Source organism: Capricornis sumatraensis, chromosome 11 (assembly GCF_032405125.1).
Source record: "Capricornis sumatraensis isolate serow.1 chromosome 11, serow.2, whole genome shotgun sequence".
NCBI classification, from domain to species: Eukaryota; Metazoa; Chordata; class Mammalia; order Artiodactyla; family Bovidae; genus Capricornis; species Capricornis sumatraensis.
Window position 1 is genome coordinate 19,389,897 of NC_091079.1, and position 18,591 is coordinate 19,408,487.

At 40.0% G+C, this 18,591-nt stretch overlaps 2 protein-coding genes across 5 annotated transcripts; both read right to left on the reverse strand.

Annotated features, from left to right (window-relative positions):
• Positions 1 to 4,239: 4,239 nt before the first annotated feature.
• PTP4A1 (protein tyrosine phosphatase 4A1) lies at positions 4,240 to 8,987 on the reverse strand. Of its 4 annotated transcripts, none has more exons than XM_068983397.1 (5): positions 8,868 to 8,987; positions 7,608 to 7,700; positions 7,191 to 7,282; positions 6,285 to 6,359; positions 4,240 to 5,566 (listed from the first exon to the last, which is right to left on the reverse strand). In XM_068983397.1, the coding sequence occupies exons 1-5, from the start codon at positions 8,970 to 8,972 to the stop codon at positions 5,449 to 5,451; spliced, it is 483 nt and encodes a 160-aa protein (XP_068839498.1). In that variant the 5' UTR covers positions 8,973 to 8,987; the 3' UTR covers positions 4,240 to 5,448. The 4 variants fall into 4 exon arrangements, with proteins under 4 accessions (XP_068839498.1, XP_068839497.1, XP_068839501.1 ...); XM_068983396.1 differs by having other exon boundaries at positions 7,191 to 7,321; XM_068983400.1 differs by lacking the exon at positions 7,608 to 7,700 and having other exon boundaries at positions 7,191 to 7,321.
• Positions 8,988 to 9,304: 317 nt separating this feature from the next.
• Positions 9,305 to 12,679, reverse strand: LOC138088277 (uncharacterized). The gene is made up of 2 exons (XM_068983401.1): positions 12,594 to 12,679; positions 9,305 to 9,413 (listed from the first exon to the last, which is right to left on the reverse strand). The coding sequence occupies exons 1-2, from the start codon at positions 12,630 to 12,632 to the stop codon at positions 9,318 to 9,320; spliced, it is 135 nt and encodes a 44-aa protein (XP_068839502.1). The 5' UTR covers positions 12,633 to 12,679; the 3' UTR covers positions 9,305 to 9,317.
• Between the last annotated feature and the right edge of the window lie 5,912 nt (positions 12,680 to 18,591).

The following is an 18,591-nucleotide window of genomic DNA, read 5'->3' on the forward strand; positions in this document are numbered from 1 at the left end:
ATAACCCTGTATGCAAGACAGCAAAAGAGATACAGACGTAAAGAAGAGTCTTTTGGACTCTGTAGGAGAAGGCAAGGGTGGGATGATTTGAGAGAATAGCATTGAAACATGTATATTATATGTGCAAGAGATCGCCAGTCCAGGTTCAATGCATGAGACAGGGTGCTCGGAGCTGGTGCACTGGGAAGACCCTGAGGGATGGGATGGGGAGGGAGGTGGGAGGGGGGTTCAGGATCGGGAACACATACACCTGTGGCTGATTCATGTCAATGTATGGCAAAAACCACTACAATATTGTAATTAGCCTCCAATTAAAATAATTTTTTTAAAAAAAGAAAGAAAAATGATAGATGAGAGAAGCAGCCTTCATTGTTTCCCTGTCAGGGTTGCTAGAACAAAATCATGAGAACTTTTTTTCCATCCATCAGGAGATAGAATTAGTGGGCAGAATAATTTTCCAAGTAAAAATTTTTGGTCACTAGATCTTCCACAAGAACAACCTGATTTGTACATGAAGTCGCTTAGTCGTGTCTGACTCTCTGCAACCCCATGGACTGTAGCCTCAAGCCTCCTCTGTCCACAGAATTTTCCAGGCAAGAGTACTGGAGTGGGTTGCCATTTCCTTCTCCAGGGTATCTTCCCAACCCAGGGATCGAACCCAGGTCTCCTGCACTACAGGCAGATGGTTTTCCGTCTGAGCCACCAGGGAAGCCCATTTGTATGTGCGACTAGTCAAACAACTCATTGCCAGGTTCATCATGTTAATTTTTGCTGTTTGAGCTACATTTCTATGATGGGTTTAGTCTGATGTACCCATGAGCCCTACCAAAATCTGGCAGTATTTTCATGCACAGCATATATAACAGGCATAACTACAATGATCATTTAATTAATGTCTATGCTGTGCTTAGTTGCTCAGTCCTGTCCAACTCTTTTGTGACCCCATGGACTGTAGCCCACCAGGCTCCTCTGTCCATGGGGATTCTCCAGTCAATATTGGAATGGGTTGCCATGCCCTCCTCCAGGGGATCTTCCCAACCCAGGCATCAAACCCAGGTCTCCTGCATTGCAGGCAGATTCTTTACCATCTGAGCCACCAAATATTTGCTTTCTTTGAGTCTCTGTGCTAATGGCTTTTGTCTGATAGCTACCCATGAAAATTATTTGAATATACTTTTGCAGCAGGGGCATTTTAACATATTTCTTTTGCAAGCCAGAACCTTTAGGAAAAGGTTGTGTTGGTTTAGATACACTGGTTTTGTTATGCTATACTCAGCAGTTTAAATTTCATGAAGACAAACTGCTAGTTTAAATTTCATGAAGGCAGGGACCAAGTTTGTGCTAATCACTTTGTCTTCAGTGCCAAACACATGGTACATAATGTTCACTCAGTGAACATCTATGAAACTATTGCACAATTTCCTGATTCTAGTCAATTGAAAAACTCAATAGCTCTTTCAGGGTTAGAATTTTGCTTCTCTATTTGCCCCAGCCTTGCCAACAAACCACAGAGGCTATTATTAGTACTTTCAGAATGAAAAACTTTTTTCCTAAGATGGATATATAAGTATTGGAGTTACAAAAAAGCATCTGATAATTGGGCATTTAATACTTGAGTAAATCCTAGCAAATGTAACAAGTCATACACACACACACAAAAATATATGCATATGTATGTGTGTATATATATATATATGAAATTAACTAGTAAGCCAAATTACCACAGCTAAAGTTTTATTTTAAATTATAGGTTTAAATAAGCACCTATAATTCCCTAATATGCATACTTTAATAAACTTCATGACCTCTATTTTGGTTGTTGGGAAACATTGTCCCCTGTTTATTCCAGTTATGTAGGATGTTGCTTAAGATACCCATTTTATAAGCTGATGTGGTAGTGATTAATGCTATTTTTGTCTTTTTCAGTACATTTTACGTTCTGAGTGGCCAGTTTTGTCCAATGAATTGAAGTATGATTTCTTAGTCAAGAAATTTGACACTCCAAAGCCTTGCCTTCTTTCACAACTAGCACTGTCCCAGAGTAGATGCTCCAAAAGCTTGGGTCCTCTGGTAGGTATGAAGCTTAAGTGAGAAATAAATCCAAGTTATTCTCAGGGTGGTTGCTTCTGCAGCATATCTTAGCCTAAAGTGAAAACTGAAAGTGAAAGTCACTCAGTGGTGTCTGATTTTTTGGGACCCCATGGACTAGAGCCTGCCAGGCTCCTCTACTATCCTGACTTAATTAAAAAAGCTTTTTTTCCTGCAAAAATAAAACAGGTTTCAATCTAAATAAAAAAATTTACAAAATCACAGCGTTTACAAAGAACACTTTGTTCTTAAACAAAATGAGTTCCACAGGCAAGAGTTTAAGAAGTCATATACTATGGCAGATTCATGTTGTTTGACAGAAAACAAAATTCTGTAAAGCAATTATCCTTCAATTAAAAGTCATATAAAATTCTTTAACAACTGGTAACAGAAAAAATGGCCAAGCATACATGTACAGTCATACTTTTGTGGTATAGTGGATAGTCACATAGGTTTCATTCCTTGAGTTTTAAACCACGTTATCAGCTAGTCACCGAACTAGAGGCTCATATCCCTTAATGTGTAAAGTTTGTGAAAACCAACATAGGATTATAAGGTAATCAAATTATGAAAACTTGGTAAGACCCTTAATACACACACACACACGACTTACTCAAGGAATCAGGGAATATGTAAACATATACTGCAAACACTACTGTTTCTTCAAAATTGTACTTTAAAAGAATGTCTACAAGTGAAAAAAAAGGGGTGCTCATTTTAGTGCCTAAAACCTGACACCACTGTCTTTCATGTTCTCCATGATACTCTTAGATGCTTATCATATAGTATTTAAGAACAGAACAGCAGTTTAAAAGATTCCAGAGATTAAGACTCTGAAGCTAAGTTGGGGGACAACAATATAATTTTTAAGTGCTCTGGTTGAAGACAACCAGATGTGGTTGCATGCCTGGGTTGGAAGCGTCTAGGCATGGAGCTGTGGGAATAAGAGCACTGTCTCAGGAAAAGGGGGCATTAGAAGGAATAACAGAAGTTTCTGTGTGATGCAAAATGACCACTTACATTTATCTCTAGGTTTTTCCTCCAACTAGACTGTATTTTCTCTTATGATTAATAACATACTGAATTTTAGAACACCATCTGATAACTTCATGTATTCAAGACAATTCATATTTCAGCTATTAGATATATGGAATCTCCCAGGATATATTATGAGGATTTCTGTAGATTTACAAGATACAAAATAGATAAAAAATTAAATATGCTGAACACTGCAGAGATGAGGTTTATAAAGTAAACTGAAAATCCAACACTGCAAACTAAATGTTTCAAACTCAAAATGTTTTTCACTAATCATGAAGGACTTCTCAATAAACACAAATGCTATTTTACATGTTCTGTGATAATACTAATTATCATGTAGTAATCAACTACACTTCCCAAGAGCAGGCTGCAAAACAAAACAACCCAGGTCAAGTTAACTAGGCTGTCACAAAATAAGATTTAAAGAAGCAATGGCCCCCAGGACCCCCTTTTGTTTTAGCTTTAAGTTTCAAGAATGGAGTATATTAAATGCTAAATTGGTATATGAAGAGATGGAATCAAATTCTTTAAAACAAAAGGTGAAGCATTGTTGCTCACTCAAATTTTGAGGCTTTTACTCAGTTTTATTTAAAAAAAAAAATCAGACGTGTCTCTTTCAGATTAACACTGAAATACACAAAAGCTTTTCAGATGGCTGAAAGTTAACTTCACATGCCAAAAGCTTAGATTTGGATTAACTTCAAAACTTAAAAAGGTATGCAATTATTGATAAGCAAATGAGAACACATGCCTGGAAGGTAAGCTGCACAAAACCACCTGGTTGGTGGAACTGCGCTTCAATTCATGGCCTTCCTCTACTAGTTTCTCCTCAGTACAGCATCGGGTCATTGGTCCAAAGTTATCTAAACCTTAAAAAGTTTATAATGGAAAGCACTTTCATTAAAGTTCCCTAACTGTGTCTGCAAGGAACTTATCATGTCAACTTCATTTAATCCTTCATTTGTTAAACAAAATCCACACTTCAAATGGCACTAAGAGCAATTATTTCACGTGGTGTCCTACAAAGTGAGTTAACCAGAAGCAAAACAACTTCAGTGACGATAAATGCATATCATCATTTATTTAATGTTTAAGCTCTTGCACTAGATTTTTACAAGCTGGTGAACACTGACAAATTATTTCTCCCACAGAACTATAACCACTTGTTCCCAGACAGTATAAATATATGGTTGAGCTAACGTTAATACACATCACCATTTTATCAATTACATAATAAAACAAATTGTCAAGTATCCAAATATTAAGTTACACAGCTCAAAAGGTATATAAAATATTAAATGTCTGCTCAATTCATTAGCAGAAACCCACTTTTTTTTTTGCAAGAGAGGCTGGGAATCACACTTCAAACAAAACTAAGTCGGTAAACAACTTCAGGTAAGTATGAAAAAAAATTACAAGAATTTCAGAAATTTTGATTTAAGAATTGTTTTAGTTACAGTAACAAAGTATTTCTACCTTTTAAAAAAATATTTACTAAATTAAAGCGCATATTCTACATGTTCTGCACAAGACAAAGGCAACATTTTACTAAAAATACTTAATAGCCCCCTCCCATTCTTTTTTCAGGCCCTCCCTGTAAGTTGCACCCCAAAGTGCAAACATTAAAATGAACTGTAAGGCTTTTGTCTGGAGACATTAAAGACATGTGCTTCTGTACAATGTAGATTTTCAAAATGGAGGCCTTCTACAACATAAAATGCGATTTATAGAAAGATATTAAATAATCACTGTAAGACTTGGTTAATAAAAAGGGAGCAAATCTGATGTATACTGGTATGAACGTGGGAGATGTAAACATATTGTGAGCAAACCAACCTCATAGGCCCTATTTTCTATGTTTGAAATGATGCAAGGAATAAACCACATAAGGTCCAGAGTGTTCATAGTTCCTGGGATTTGTTCTATATGATACTAAAAATATACAAGTATTGTGCTGGGTATTTTGGCACCTAGTCTTTCTAAATTTCTTATATATTGGTAAGATTCTGGCATGGAAACAGATTTAATGACATGATTCAATACTGCATGATTTCAGGAAAGGTCAATTGGTATAAATTATAAGCACATATTAAATGCTGAACAGCAAGAATTCTTTACTAGTATCCAAATAGGCTGATCATAACCTGAACAGACACTACAATTCTGCCAGGCCTACGGCCTGGTGAAACTGCTCTTCAACACTCCTATGGAAGCTTCATCAGACTTATTCACCAAGTCAACCAGGCTATCTGCTATGTACGACAAATTCCATTCCATCTCAGGTTCCACTTCCAGTCAATGGCATCATGCACCCTGGTTTTACTGAATGCAACAGTTGTTTCTATGCCCATTGGAGTCTTTGAAGCGTAGCCGCATTTTAGGACGATACTTCTCCAAATACAAAAGTTGCTTGCTGTTAAAAGCTCCTCGCCGCTTTCTAGAAGGAAGAAAACAAAGGAAGTAATTAAAGCAAAGTCCTTCTAGCATAGTAACGTTTACTGTTCCATAGAAGGCACTGATCACCTTTCTTGTAGCAATTTATCTTCTGATTATTAAACTGTGACTTAATGGAGAAATATGGACTGGCAACATGTATAAAGGGGAAGAGAGCTGTAAAAAGTTAATTTTCTAAATCTTTGGGGTGGTGGTAATTAAAATATGAATCCATTCATATAAAGTCCAAGAAAAGGCAAAACTAGTTTACTGTAATATGTGGCCAAAAGAGAGTGCCTCTGGTGGCTGGGAAGGTGACTACAAACAGCATGAGGGCATTTTCTGCAATCACCAAAATATTCTATACACTGCATTGAGTAGCTATTTTATTTAGCTGTTATGGTCAATTCATCTATCTTTGAGATCTATGCATTTTACTCTATATAAATTACACCTCAATAAAAAGGCAAATAAACAACTTCATCAAGAATTTAAAGTAAATCAATAATTCACAGAATTATTACTGGATTAGAATTTTTATAATATGAACATCTACATGAACGGGAAGGATATTTCCTGGTGTCAATACTATCTCAAGAATGAACAAAATGGTCAGATAGGCTCTTAGAAACAAATTGCTTTCACAGTATTAATATATTTAAACTCACCAACATTAATGAGGAAATAAAAAGTACAAATGAAAGAATTTATTAAATACATACTGTCTTATGAACTGTACTGCATCTTCGTATTTCATTCCACCTTCAATTAATGCTAGGGCAACAAGCACTGGAGCTCTGGGAAGAATTTTTGATATATTATTTTTCAAAGTCAAATTCTGGAAAATTCAATACTCCAAACATTCCCCAATCCAAAACCACTATTATTTATGCCACACTTCCTGTGTTAGCATTTATAGAAAACGTTGGACATTAATAAAATATCACTTTGGCATCAAATCCAGGTTTTCATCTAGAACTAAAACGAAAACTAGTAACTACATAAACTAACACAAGTCTAGAAATTAAGACTTATATTACTGGACAGCAGTATCTTGATAAATGTTGACAATACTTCCTTAAGTTCCTAGCAGTGAAAAACACTTTCCACTTAAGCATCTTTCAGAAAAATTTGCTTTGTTTCATGATCAATTAGACTGAGACACAGCTGCATGCCCACCTCTGCAGGGCCATGCTGTTTCATTTCACTCTTCTCCACTTGGACTTTTTTGGGGGCAGCAGGGGCCGAGGGCATCGGTAATTATATGGACATATGTATTTTGGCACTACTGGGTAATGAGTTCCTACTGAATCAGGATGCAAAAATATACCATATTCAATGCAAAACCATCTTAGTGATTTTCCCAGTAAGCTTGGACACTACCATAGGTACAACTTAGAACACATAATTAAGCAATTGTGCCCATGGAAGCAAGTTTAAATTTTAGCAATAGCACTCGTCAGTTCCAAATATACTGGAATACATTACTGTTACACTCACCTACTTTCATTAAGCCAACAAAGCAACCTGATTCACAAACTGGTGACTGTCTTTATAGGAGTCAAAAGTGAAGCTTTCACTAAGAATTAAGATCCACACCATTAAATGGGTTTAAGAAACTCTCTTACCTGCCAAGGCCTGCAACACAGTGAACAGCAATACAACAACCAGGGTCTTCACGAAACTTAATTTTCACAAGACTTAACCAATCATCAACAATCTGGTTAGATGGTGGTGCACCATCATCAAAAGGCCAATCCTAAGTCAAAAGAATATACATCTTAGATTTTTAATATAAATACCACACTAATAGTTCTAAAATTCTAACACCCAAATGTTTTCAAATTTTATCTTTAATAAGTGCTTCTTTATGAAACCCCACAGTCAATGAAATGCAAATAAATGCTGAATCTTTACGAAGATCTTTTATTACTTCAAATCTCTGGTCAGCTTTCACCTTTATTTGGAAACTAAGACTGTAATTTTATAACAACTTAAACTTGCAGCACAGTACTATAAACACAGAGGAACCATTAAACACTCACAAGAACATGGATGCCTTCTTTCTCCACAAGAGTAGTGTCGTAAGTTGCTTCACATACTCTTACAATTGTGGTAACTCCATACTTCTTAAGCTCCTGGATAAAAACATGGAAACAGCGAAGGATTTATACAAACGTTATTCTTTTGTTTTGTTCTTATTTTTAATGGGCTCTAGAGGATGGGATGGAAAAATAATCACATTATTCTTGCTCACAGTTTGCCATTTTGATCATCTCTCTAACAGATATTGTTGGTTAACAGAAGATCATCTATGTTGAAAAGAGAAGCAGTCTTTTGCTTTCGATGACTATACTAAAATAGCACTGAACAGAAATGTTAAACCACATATTTTTAATAAATTTTAAGTTTAAAAAGTTGTTTACAGTCATGGCAACGCTGGCTGGCTGAGGCACCGACAAGAGGATCAGAAGCCATTCAGGAACCAAAGGAATCACTCATGACAAAGTCATCTGACTTGACATATATTAATTCTTTAAACTTCTCATTTGCAGCATACAGTATATAGTTAGAGTCTTAAAAATATCCTTAAAGAATCTAAAATCTCAAAAATGCAGTGTTAAACTTCCCACCATTTAAGATTATAGGCTTTAAAATGCAATGTATTATTACTAATTATTACACTTGGCATTTAAAAAATATATTGACGATAAAATTTAAAAGCACTTCTATGATCTGGGAGGCCTATTTTTTATTTGATTATCTATAAATATTTATAAAATAAAAGGCATACAAATGAATTATTCAACATTACAATCCTTTCTGACAGTCAAAAGAGGTTAAGCAGTGGGACAGTTTTGACTATCTAGCAACCACCAGAAACAGAATTATATCAGTGGCTGGAAACTGTATCCTAAGCGTCAAAAGAGGGCCAAGACATAAACTAACTTTGGTTTATAGTTGTCAGCCATTATGCTTAGAAAATGTAAAAAACCCACAAAGTGAGCCTCCTTCCAACTTTACAAGCAACAGCCACAGGTAACAGTCCACATATAAATTTAAATGAAGAAAACTGTGAGGCATGAAGAATTAGATATTATTAACTTATAAACCTAATCTATTTCAAGTACATGGCCTTCTCAAAAATGTATAAAATAATTCACCTAACCTAGAGAAGACAGTGATATATCTGGGAGTTGGAGCTACTGTCATCAACCACCGCACAATTTTCAAAATACTGCTATATAAAAGCTCTACCATTACACTACAATCAGTTTAAGCTATTAAAAAGCATCAAAACTTACCTCTATAAATTTGCTTAATGTTGCATTAGTTGGGTTGTGTGTAATAAGAAATCGCATGTTCCTGTATGTAACTTCCACAGGAGCTGGGCGGTTCATTCGAGCCATGTTAATTTACTTAAAAAACACTCAATAGGGATATGAAAGAATTTAAAAAATTGAATACAGAAATGATGCAAAGAAACACAGTCAACTTTAATATACTCCACTTGAAATTCTCAGTGCTTTTAAGTATGAAGTTGGGAGTGATGAATGAATGAACCTCTTAACAAGCAGCAGCAATTCTTCAATCCAGTAATACTGAGGCAATAGAAAGGAAGTGCACTGAGGTTTACCCCATCCAGATCAGAATTCTTGTATAAAAATGCTCTGTGGATTTCAATTCAACACCTGTGTCCAGGTTAACCAGTCTTATGGGGGCTTCTTGGTTGAGCAGTAATGAATTTCTGCAGTTCACTTGTCTGCATAGAGGTCGTGCTGTGCCTGGCAGTAATCTCCACTGCCCTTCAGAAACTCCATAAATGTGTGACCGAGAACACCACAGAACTGCTGTTTAAAAGAGAGAAAAATGTTGCTTTCAATTCAAAAGGAACATGTTATGTTTTTACAGTATTTAAGTACATAGCTATCTTTTCAAATTCTGGCCCAAGCTAACTTTTTAACTTTCACTTGAACCACAAAAATACAAGGGTGACTACAGGTTAAGTCAATAAGCAAAGATTACTTTAAATTGAAATTACTGATCTAATACAAGTACTGCTTAAAGAATATCACTGTTACTTTTGGTGAATATCCCGTATATACATTCTTCTATTAATTACTCCTTTTAATCCTTAGCTATTTGCTTTACACTGTTATACACTATTATGCACAACTTTCTACACTGATTTTTTTCCAACTGCCAAAATATTTTTATGTATCACAAAAATTCACTATATTAGTCAATACATTTAGAAAAGAAATTGGTTTTCAAAATGCTACCATATATGCTGTCCCATTCATTCCTTCACAACCTATTAACTTACTATTTCCCTTTAACAGTTATCCCTCATCTGAGTCCGGAAGTTGATCAACTAGTTACGTGAAATACAAGCACACTACATACACATACATAGAACTTCCATTTATAATTATAAAAAAGATGTTCATAATTGTAATACTCTTTTGTATTTTAAAATAAAAATTTCACTAATCCCGTCTTAAACTGAAATCTAATCCAAAGAAAACGACAGAGGGAAGTGGTAGTGTTGTTTAGTCACTAAATTGTGTCTGACTCTGCAGCCCCACTGACTAGTCCATCAGGCTCCTCTCTCTCCATGTGTTTTACAGGCAAGAATACCAGTGTGTGTTGCCACTTCCTGGGGTGGTAATCTAGGGAACTGGTGGTGGGGTGGTGTGAATTACCTTACACTTTGTCCGCAAGTCTCAAAAAGCAAGTTAACTGTTACCAATTATACTTTTCCCAAGTTCCGCTTAAAGACCTAAATGAGTTTTATGCTAACATCAAACATAATATGAATGTTCACAGGATATTTTCAGAATATATACAGGAAAAGCACTGATGTTGACATTAGTCTTATTCCAAGTAGTTTATAAGGAACTTGTGTGGTGGGAAGTAAACAGGACTGAAAAAATATTAACAGCAGGTTAACAAGAGCACTAAGAGCCAGCCACTGCCTCAAACACTTTACAGGTATTCTAGTGGATAAATTATCTAATAAAATCCTTATACTACTTCCTTGGAATGAACAGTTTATTCTGGCACCTTTCCAATGACAGTGAATTAAAATATAATCTGCAAAGCTGTTAAGGTCAAGGGCTCTTATCTCAGTATTCTGATTTCCAAGTGATACCCTCTTTCAATTGAAAGCTATTTTAGAGAGACAGTATTGCACACCACTGATTTCCTTATTTAACAGCTAAAATTCCTGATACTGCCTAGTCTGGCCATATCTTTTCCAAGTAGGCTGTTTAAGGAGAAATCACAGAAAGAAATAATTTATTTAACAAAACGGTGGTTATTTCAGTTTTGTTTTTTTTTCCTTCTGAGTGGAGCAACGCTGTGATTGTGGGGGGTGGGTGGGTGGGGAACAGACAAATTACGGATTTCCACAAAAGCATAAATATCTAACCTCTTTCTGCTTTGCCCAAGACGTTCCCCTATTTCCAATTTCTTCGCTCCGGCAAAAACTATCTATGAAAGGACGTTTGGAAATCCCAAGTAATTTCCCCATCCCACTAATCAACTGCATATAATCACAGACGACCGGGGCGGCGGCAATATCTGTGCAGAAATTTGTCATATTGTAGAGTCAAAGCAATCTATCTCTGTAACTGTTTGACAAATGGTTAACTGGAGTTTTTTCCACAACTTATACTTTATATAATGCACCTGGAACAATGCATGTATAAAATGCTGCTTACTCCTGAGAATGATCTAGCATTCCTGTCTTCAATTTTTTCACTGCCATCACACAAAAATTCATATAAAAAGAGTAACAGAATGGGAATTTCCTGGAGGTTCAGTGGTTAGGACTACGCGCTCTCACTGTGCTGAGTTTAGTCGCTCTGTAGTGTCCGACTCTTTGCGACACCACGGACCGTTTGCCCGCCAGGTTCCTCTGTCCATGGGGATTCTCCAAGCAAAAACACCGAAGTGGGTTGCCATGCCCTCCTCCTCCAGGGCATCTTCCCAAACCAGGTCTCCCGCATTGCAGGCGGATTCTTTACAGTCTTGGTCACCAGGGAAGCCCGAAAATACCGGAATGAGTAACCTATCCTTCAGGGGATCTTCCCGACCCACGAATCGAACCGAGGACCCGCGTTGCAGGCGGATTCTTTACTAGCTGAGCTACCAGGCAAGCTCTGCGCTCTCACTGTCAAGGGTTCAACCCCTGATTGGTAAACTAAGATCCCACAGGGCTTTCCTTGCGGCCAAAAAAAAAAAAAGGCTCATAATCTAGATCTCATGAAATCAACGGTTCCAGACTACTGTGCAAACAACTTAGTATTCGTGGAATACTAGAGTTCCACGGGCGGGAGCTCAACCTCATTGTGGTCTGGTTGGCCACGGTACCACAAGCCGGCCAGAGGCAACAAGACGAGTTTCAAGAACAGCCTGAAGGGCCCAGATTACAGAGCTCCATGAGTCGCTCGAGGCCTGAGCGAAGCGTGCCAGCAGCTCCCACGGGTCTAAGGCTGGCCGCTCCTCGCCTGCCGGCCCGCCCCGCCCCGGGGCGGCGACAAGCCCAGACTTGCTCCCGCCGGCCGGGAGGGGCGGGCGGCTCACCTGGCGGGGCCGCGCAGCCTGGGTCACGGGTCCGCGCCGCGCCTTCAGTCCGGCGCCGGCGCCGAGGCCATTTTGTCCGAGCGCCGGTCGCGGCCGCGGAGCGCAGGATGGCCGCACAGGCCGAGTCCCGCCGGCCCGCGCCGGAGTCCCGGGCCCGGTCCGCGAGCGCTTCGTTGCCCGCCCGCCCGCCGGGTCCGGGGGCGCGCCCGCAGCACTGACGCGCAGCCCGCGCCCCACCCGGGCCACGTCCCCGCTGCCGAGCCCCGCGGCAAACAAAGGGGCCTGGGGCGCCGGCCGGCCCGCCGGACGTCAGGGCCGGCGACGGTCACAAAGCGGCTTCTGTGCCGCCGGGCGCCCCGCCCGCCGCCGGGCCTCGGGCCGGGACGCGGGCGGGCGCCGAGCTGCTAACAAAGGCGGCGGCGCGGGGCGTGCGTACTCACAGGAATATGTCTACTCATTGAAGATTGTGGCCTAACCATACAGCCGGTCCCGAGGCGGCGGCGGCGGGGCAGGGGCGGCGGCGGGCGTCGTGCGGCGGCGGCGGCGACGGCTTCGCGGGCGGCGGGGGCACCGGAGTCGATCCTGCAGTGAACGGCCCGGGGAAGAGCACGCAGCCTCGCCGCCCGCAGCCCAGGCAGCCAATGCGCGCGTCGCAGCGCCCTTGCGTCATAGGCTCTCCCATTTATACCTGGAGTGACGTGAGGGCCCCGGTGACCAATCGCAGCCAGGCTCCTGGCCGAACGCCGGCGACAGGGGGCGGAAGCCCGGCCCCGCGGACGTCACGGCGCGGCGGTGGCTACCGGCGTGAACCGGTTGATGAATGGCGGCGGGTCGCCGTCGGAGCGCTGGCCAGCGGGGGAGGGGCGGGGAGGTCCGGGAAGGGCGCGGGAGGGAGGCCGGGAGCGGGAGGAGACGCTCAACTGCCTGATTAAAACCCCAGAGGGCTGAGGACATCCTCGTCACCGGAGCAGGCCTGAAGCCGGCCTCGGCTCAGCACGCAGTGCCGGCTTGGCCGGCACCGAGCCGCAGTCCCAGCCCGGGCTCCTTTAGCTGAGAGTCAGATAGATCACAGTCCGCTCTACCCGCGGTTTTCCCGGGCACCGCGCCCCGCGATCCCCATCGCCAGACAATGGTTCTGCGGGCTCCGCAGCCCTGACTGCGGGCGAGCCGAAGCGGGCGCTCTCGAGCAGGACGGGCGTGATTCAGCGAGCAGCCCACAGGAGACGGGAGAGTGCCTTGGATGCGCATAAACTCTCCTGCTCCCCACAGGCGGCGTTGGTCGCGCCTTCACACGACGCATGCGGGCGACCGCAGTTGGCTCGAGCGTGGCATTTGGAAATCGCACGCGTCCTTTGTACCTCTGCACATCTGATGTGTTGTCACGGATCATGAAAGGTTAGGCAGCACTCTAAAAATTAATCTTCGGTTTGGTCAAGGATTGATATAATTGCGTCAAAGCTAAAGCTTTCCTTTTTGTTCGTTTTCAGAACTCTTTCACTCTCTTCATAATTGAGGCCCATCACCATTGTTCTGTTACACAAGGGCAGCTCTGTCATTTGTAATCTGAAAACTTTCTCCTCTGCTTTCTAGAAGGAATAAACCCGAATTTTACTTGCTTTGAAGAACTCGGTTTTCTACTAACATTGAGGCCTTTTGTTTGCTGTTTTCATTGAGCATAGATTGGAGAGGCTTTAGGGATCAAATCTTTTTTAGTGTACAGACGCATTTTAGGATTTATTTAGAGTTTCTACTTAGAAATTGTGCTTGCATAGTTATTCAACTTTTTAATAAACATATACTCTATAAATAAAGTAAGTGCTTTCAGTAAAGAGGTTTGGGTCGACCGCAAGGTTTTAGAGGAACCAAAATCAAATTGTCTTCATTTTAAAGAAATTGCTTGCCTTGGAAACTTTTGACTCCATCTAAGTAAGGAAAAATCAAAGAGCTTGAGAAATAATGCCCTTTCATTACATAAAAATTTAAAACTTTTATATGGCAAAAGGCTTTTGACAAACGTAAATTATTTAATGACCCACTGAAAGTATTGGTGATGTATCATGGGCAGAATTAACACCACAGTGAATAAAATACTTAAGCGACATTTACAAGAGTGTGGTTAAAAAACATGTTCAGTCGGCGACTCTCCATCCAAAAGTTTGTCCGCACAGTGATGCTACTTGGAAGAGTGAGAGCTTTTAAACAACTGAATTTGGTGGGATGAGACGTAAATTTAGCCAAGCAGAGCCAAATCAGTATTAACCAGTTTTCTTGTAGAACTTGTGATACAAGTTCAACCTTGTGAGCCAGATCCTGTAATTAATTATCACAAGCAGTGCTGACACAAAATATCCAGTTAGCTGTTGCTCATCAAGCTCTGAAAGCTAGACTCAGACTCACAAGTGGACTAATCAGCTTTTCGGGGGATCGGTGAGGGTGTGGTCTTTGCCGCTCCTGTGCGGTACCACCTTGTCCTACTTTGAAAACACGCCTGCCATACCACCTAGCAATCCCACTGCTCTGCATACACACTGAGGAAACCAGAATTGAAAGAGACACGTGTACCCCAATGTTCATCACAGCACTTCCAGGGCATGGAAGCAACCCAGATGTCCATCAGCAGACGAATGGATAAGAAATCTGTGGTACCTATATACAGTGGAATATTACTCAGCCATAAAAAAGAATACATTTGAATCAGTTCTAATGAGGTGGATGAAACTGGAGCCTATTACACAGAGTGAAGTAAACCAGAAAGACACCAATACAGTATACTAATGCATATATATGGAATTTAGAAAGATGGTAATGATAACCCTGTATGCAAGACAGCAAAAGAGACACATGTAGAGAACAGTCTTTTGAACTCTGTGGGAGAGGGCGAGGGTGGGATGATTTGGGAGAATGGCATTGAAACATGTATAATATCATATGTGAAACGAATCGCCAGTCCAGGTTCGATGCATGATACAGAATGCTTGGGGCTGGTGCACTGGGATGACCCAGAGGGATGGAATGGGGAGGGAGGTGGGAGGAGGCTTCAGGATGGGGAACATGTGTATACCTGTGGTGGATTCATGTTGATGTATGGCAAAACCAATACAATATTGTAATTAGCCCGCAATTAAAATGAATATATTTTTAAAAAAAGAAAAGACATGGATGAAAAACTAGGTGAAGTTTTTGCCCTTAAGAAAAAAAAAAAACGAAACAAGATGTATTAATAAACGTGGTCTTGCTCACCAGCTCACTAAAGTTTCTCAGGGTAGTCATGGGCCTGCCACTTTGGCAGCTGCCATGGTTACATGTGTCCTGTGGTGTTATGGTTCCCTGCTAAGCATGTGTGCTATACTGAGCCCAGTAGTTTTAAGCTGCTGATTAAAACTACTTAAAGACCAGTGGTCCATCCTGTCATTGGTTAGGAGGCTCCTGTGGTCAGAGTAGTACTCACCTACCTCTATAGATTTGCACTTGGAGCATCAGCACCTGAACTTGTTAAAGCAGTATTCAGACGAAGCTAACAGGCTTGCAAATAGTGGTCCAGCCATCCAGAAGTAAGGTCATACCTCTGAAAAGGCAGTGCTCCAGAAAGAAGTCCTAAAGATGGAAGACTTCTCCAGCTGAACAGAATACCCATGTGGCAGTTATTAATACTTTTCTCAGCAAAACATGTGTCCTTGAATTCATCATGGTAGGCAGGACTTCATCAGCATATTTAAAATCCAAACACCTACATTTGGGAGGTAAAGGAGACTATAAGAGCACTGAGGAAAATCCTTATGGAAGATGAAACACTGCAAAAGACTACAAATGAACAAAAACTGAAGAAGAGCAGAGAGTTCTTTACAGGATGGCAGATCTGGTAAAGGAATTACTGATTCCACCTATACCAGACATATAAAAATTGGAGGATTTCAACTCTTTTTTATATTTCTTGGATTTATTAGGGCCATGAATGGTAGATTGAGGCTGTAATGAAGTCTGATAAAAAAAGAAGTTAAAGCAAGAGTATTGCCATTGCAATGATAGATCAAATGTGATGACAACCACCTAGGAAAAATTACTATATTGAAAGGTATGATGATGTACCAAATGTATTTAATAGAGGCAAGTATCCCTGTGGATGTCTGGATACCAGTGAAGAGGGCACTCTTAAGTGTATCCTCAAACTTAAAAAGTGTTCTGAAAGTTCAGGGATATAACCATGGCTCCTATTAACACTGTAACAGTTTATTTTCCTTTTTCTATTATGGAACAGCCTATGTTATATCGAAAGTAAATCTTGTGTGATTTGTTTTAAAAAATGTTAAAAATTGATAGTATACTTAAATTTCTGTGAACATATAATTTTCAGTGGGTGAATGTTGTTTAAAGCATGCTCTGTGTTAAAAAATGACAGTCTTCTTCCCCTAAGTTATTGACTTAAAGTTTTATTGGCTTTTTAATAGCTATATATTTTGTGTATTTATTTTTAATTGAGGTATGATTGACATATTATATTAGCTTCAAGTATACGAAATGAGTCAATATTTGTATTTCACAAAATAAGTCTCATATGTAAAGTATGATTTTTCTTGGGATGAGGATTTCAAGTCTTTTAAATATGCTAGATAAATAATAACCAAACAACAGTGATGCATCATCATTTCTATGCAATTTTTAGTCACAGAAATTTCCAGCAAGCAATTAAGCTTGTTTACAAGCCTTTCAAGTTCAAAGTCTGTATAGGCTAGTTCCTATACTTGGGCTATTATGTTTTGACCCAGTCAGACATGGAAACTGTCAGGTGATTGCTAAAATGTAAATATGTTTAGATAAAATAATCCTGCTGGATCAGAAATGAACGTTTTATTAAGTCATCAAGCCCAGTCATTAGAGGTATTTTTTCTCTGTAAAATTGACTTAAGTCAGTTTTCAAAAAACCTTTTAAAACTGTTTTAAGAAATAGTTCTCTTTAGTAAATCTCGATTATGTCTGTATTCTGTCCTTTTACTTATGTCTAACTTTAATCAACTTGAATACAGACCCTCAAGTTACTTAGATAAGTCTTCAATCAGATGAAACTGTTTTCACATTCAAAACCCTGCCTCTTAATATAATAAGTATTTACTTCTGTGGAGGTTCAGCATGCATATTCTGATGTGACAGATTAATAAAAAGAATATTTCTATTTGCCTCCTGGAAGGAAGTGTTTCCTTGGGATACTGAATAAAGGACTTACTGTCAACCTATAGCTCTTCATAGCATTTTCATACCATGTCATTATTAAGACTGATTCACATACTGGTATCTGGACTAATCTAAGAAAATTCTTCTTATGTTTAGATCATTTGGGAATTTTTGGAAATCAGGAGGGCCACAGTCTCCATGTAATTGTTTAGGACATGTTGAATTATGCCACAGTCTGAAGTGAGGCAAAAATAGCTTCAGTTCAGTTGCTCAGTTGTGTCTGACTCTTTGCGACCCCATGAATTGCAGCACGCCAGGCCTCCCTGTCCATCACCAACTCCTGGAGTTCACTCAAACTCATGTCCATCGAGTCGGTGATGCCATCCAGCCGTCTCATCCTTGGTCGTCCCCTTCTCCTCTTGCCCCCAGTCCTTCCCAGCATCAGAGTCTTTTCCAATGAGTCAGCTCTTTGGAAACTCATGAGGTGGCCAAAGTACTGGAGTTTCAGCTTTAGCATCATTCCTTAGGGAAGGAGAATTTAATTTGGCCAAAGAAAAGGAATGGAGTATAAATAAAATTTAAAGGTTTCTTATGCATGATATGGCAAAACTGTCGCTTGACAGGCTTAATTTACAGAGTTGGCATTAGAGTGCAGATAATCCAGGCAGACACTGACTCAAGCAGCATTACTAGGGTCAACCTTATGTAAGAATGGAAGTTTCTTCTACTTAAGATAGTTATCATGTAATGTATTTCTGGAGTCCTCTGACACATTAATACAGTAGGTATCCAATTTGTCTGGATATGATTAAGTTATTTTCCCTCCAGAAATCCTTTTGGGTATCCCATTCCCTGTCTTCCTAAATTTTCTATGCAGGCTTTTCCTACTTTTTTTCTCAGTCCCTTTAATGATGGTGTTCACTGGGTTTTTGTCCCTGGCTACGCGGGGTTTTCACTGCATGTACCCTGGCGTTTTCACTTACCCTCATAGCTTTGGCCTACACTTCTCCTCTTCTCTTGTTAAAATGCCTAGCCCATGCAAGGCACTCTGCTATCTTATGATGGATAATATAAACATTATTTCTACCTCCAATGGAATTTATATACAAATGAGGAAAGAGAAAAAAAGTTACTAAGTGAATAATATATAGTAATAGGTGCTATGAAGGAGTTTAACAATAGCTGGGGCAGTTACTTCAGACAGAGAAGTCAAGGGGCACTGTCTCCCAGGAGACCCAGACCTAAACGGTAAGAATTAATCATTTGGTGGAG

Excerpts from the sequence above, each read along its gene's own strand:
- PTP4A1 (XM_068983396.1), bottom strand. The coding sequence starts at position 8,972 with ATGGCTCGAATGAACCGCCCAGCTCCTGTGGAAGTTACATACAGGAAC. Across the intron at positions 7,701-8,867 it reads CATTAAGCAAATTTATAGAG|GAGCTTAAGAAGTATGGAGT; the intron begins GTAAGTTTTGAT and ends GTTTTTATCCAG. Across the intron at positions 7,322-7,607 it reads AAGAAGGCATCCATGTTCTT|GATTGGCCTTTTGATGATGG; the intron begins GTGAGTGTTTAA and ends CTTTTGACTTAG.
- LOC138088277 (XM_068983401.1), bottom strand. The coding sequence starts at position 12,632 with ATGGTTAGGCCACAATCTTCAATGAGTAGACATATTCCT. Across the intron at positions 9,414-12,593 it reads CAATGAGTAGACATATTCCT|CAGTTCTGTGGTGTTCTCGG; the intron begins GTGAGTACGCAC and ends TCTTTTAAACAG.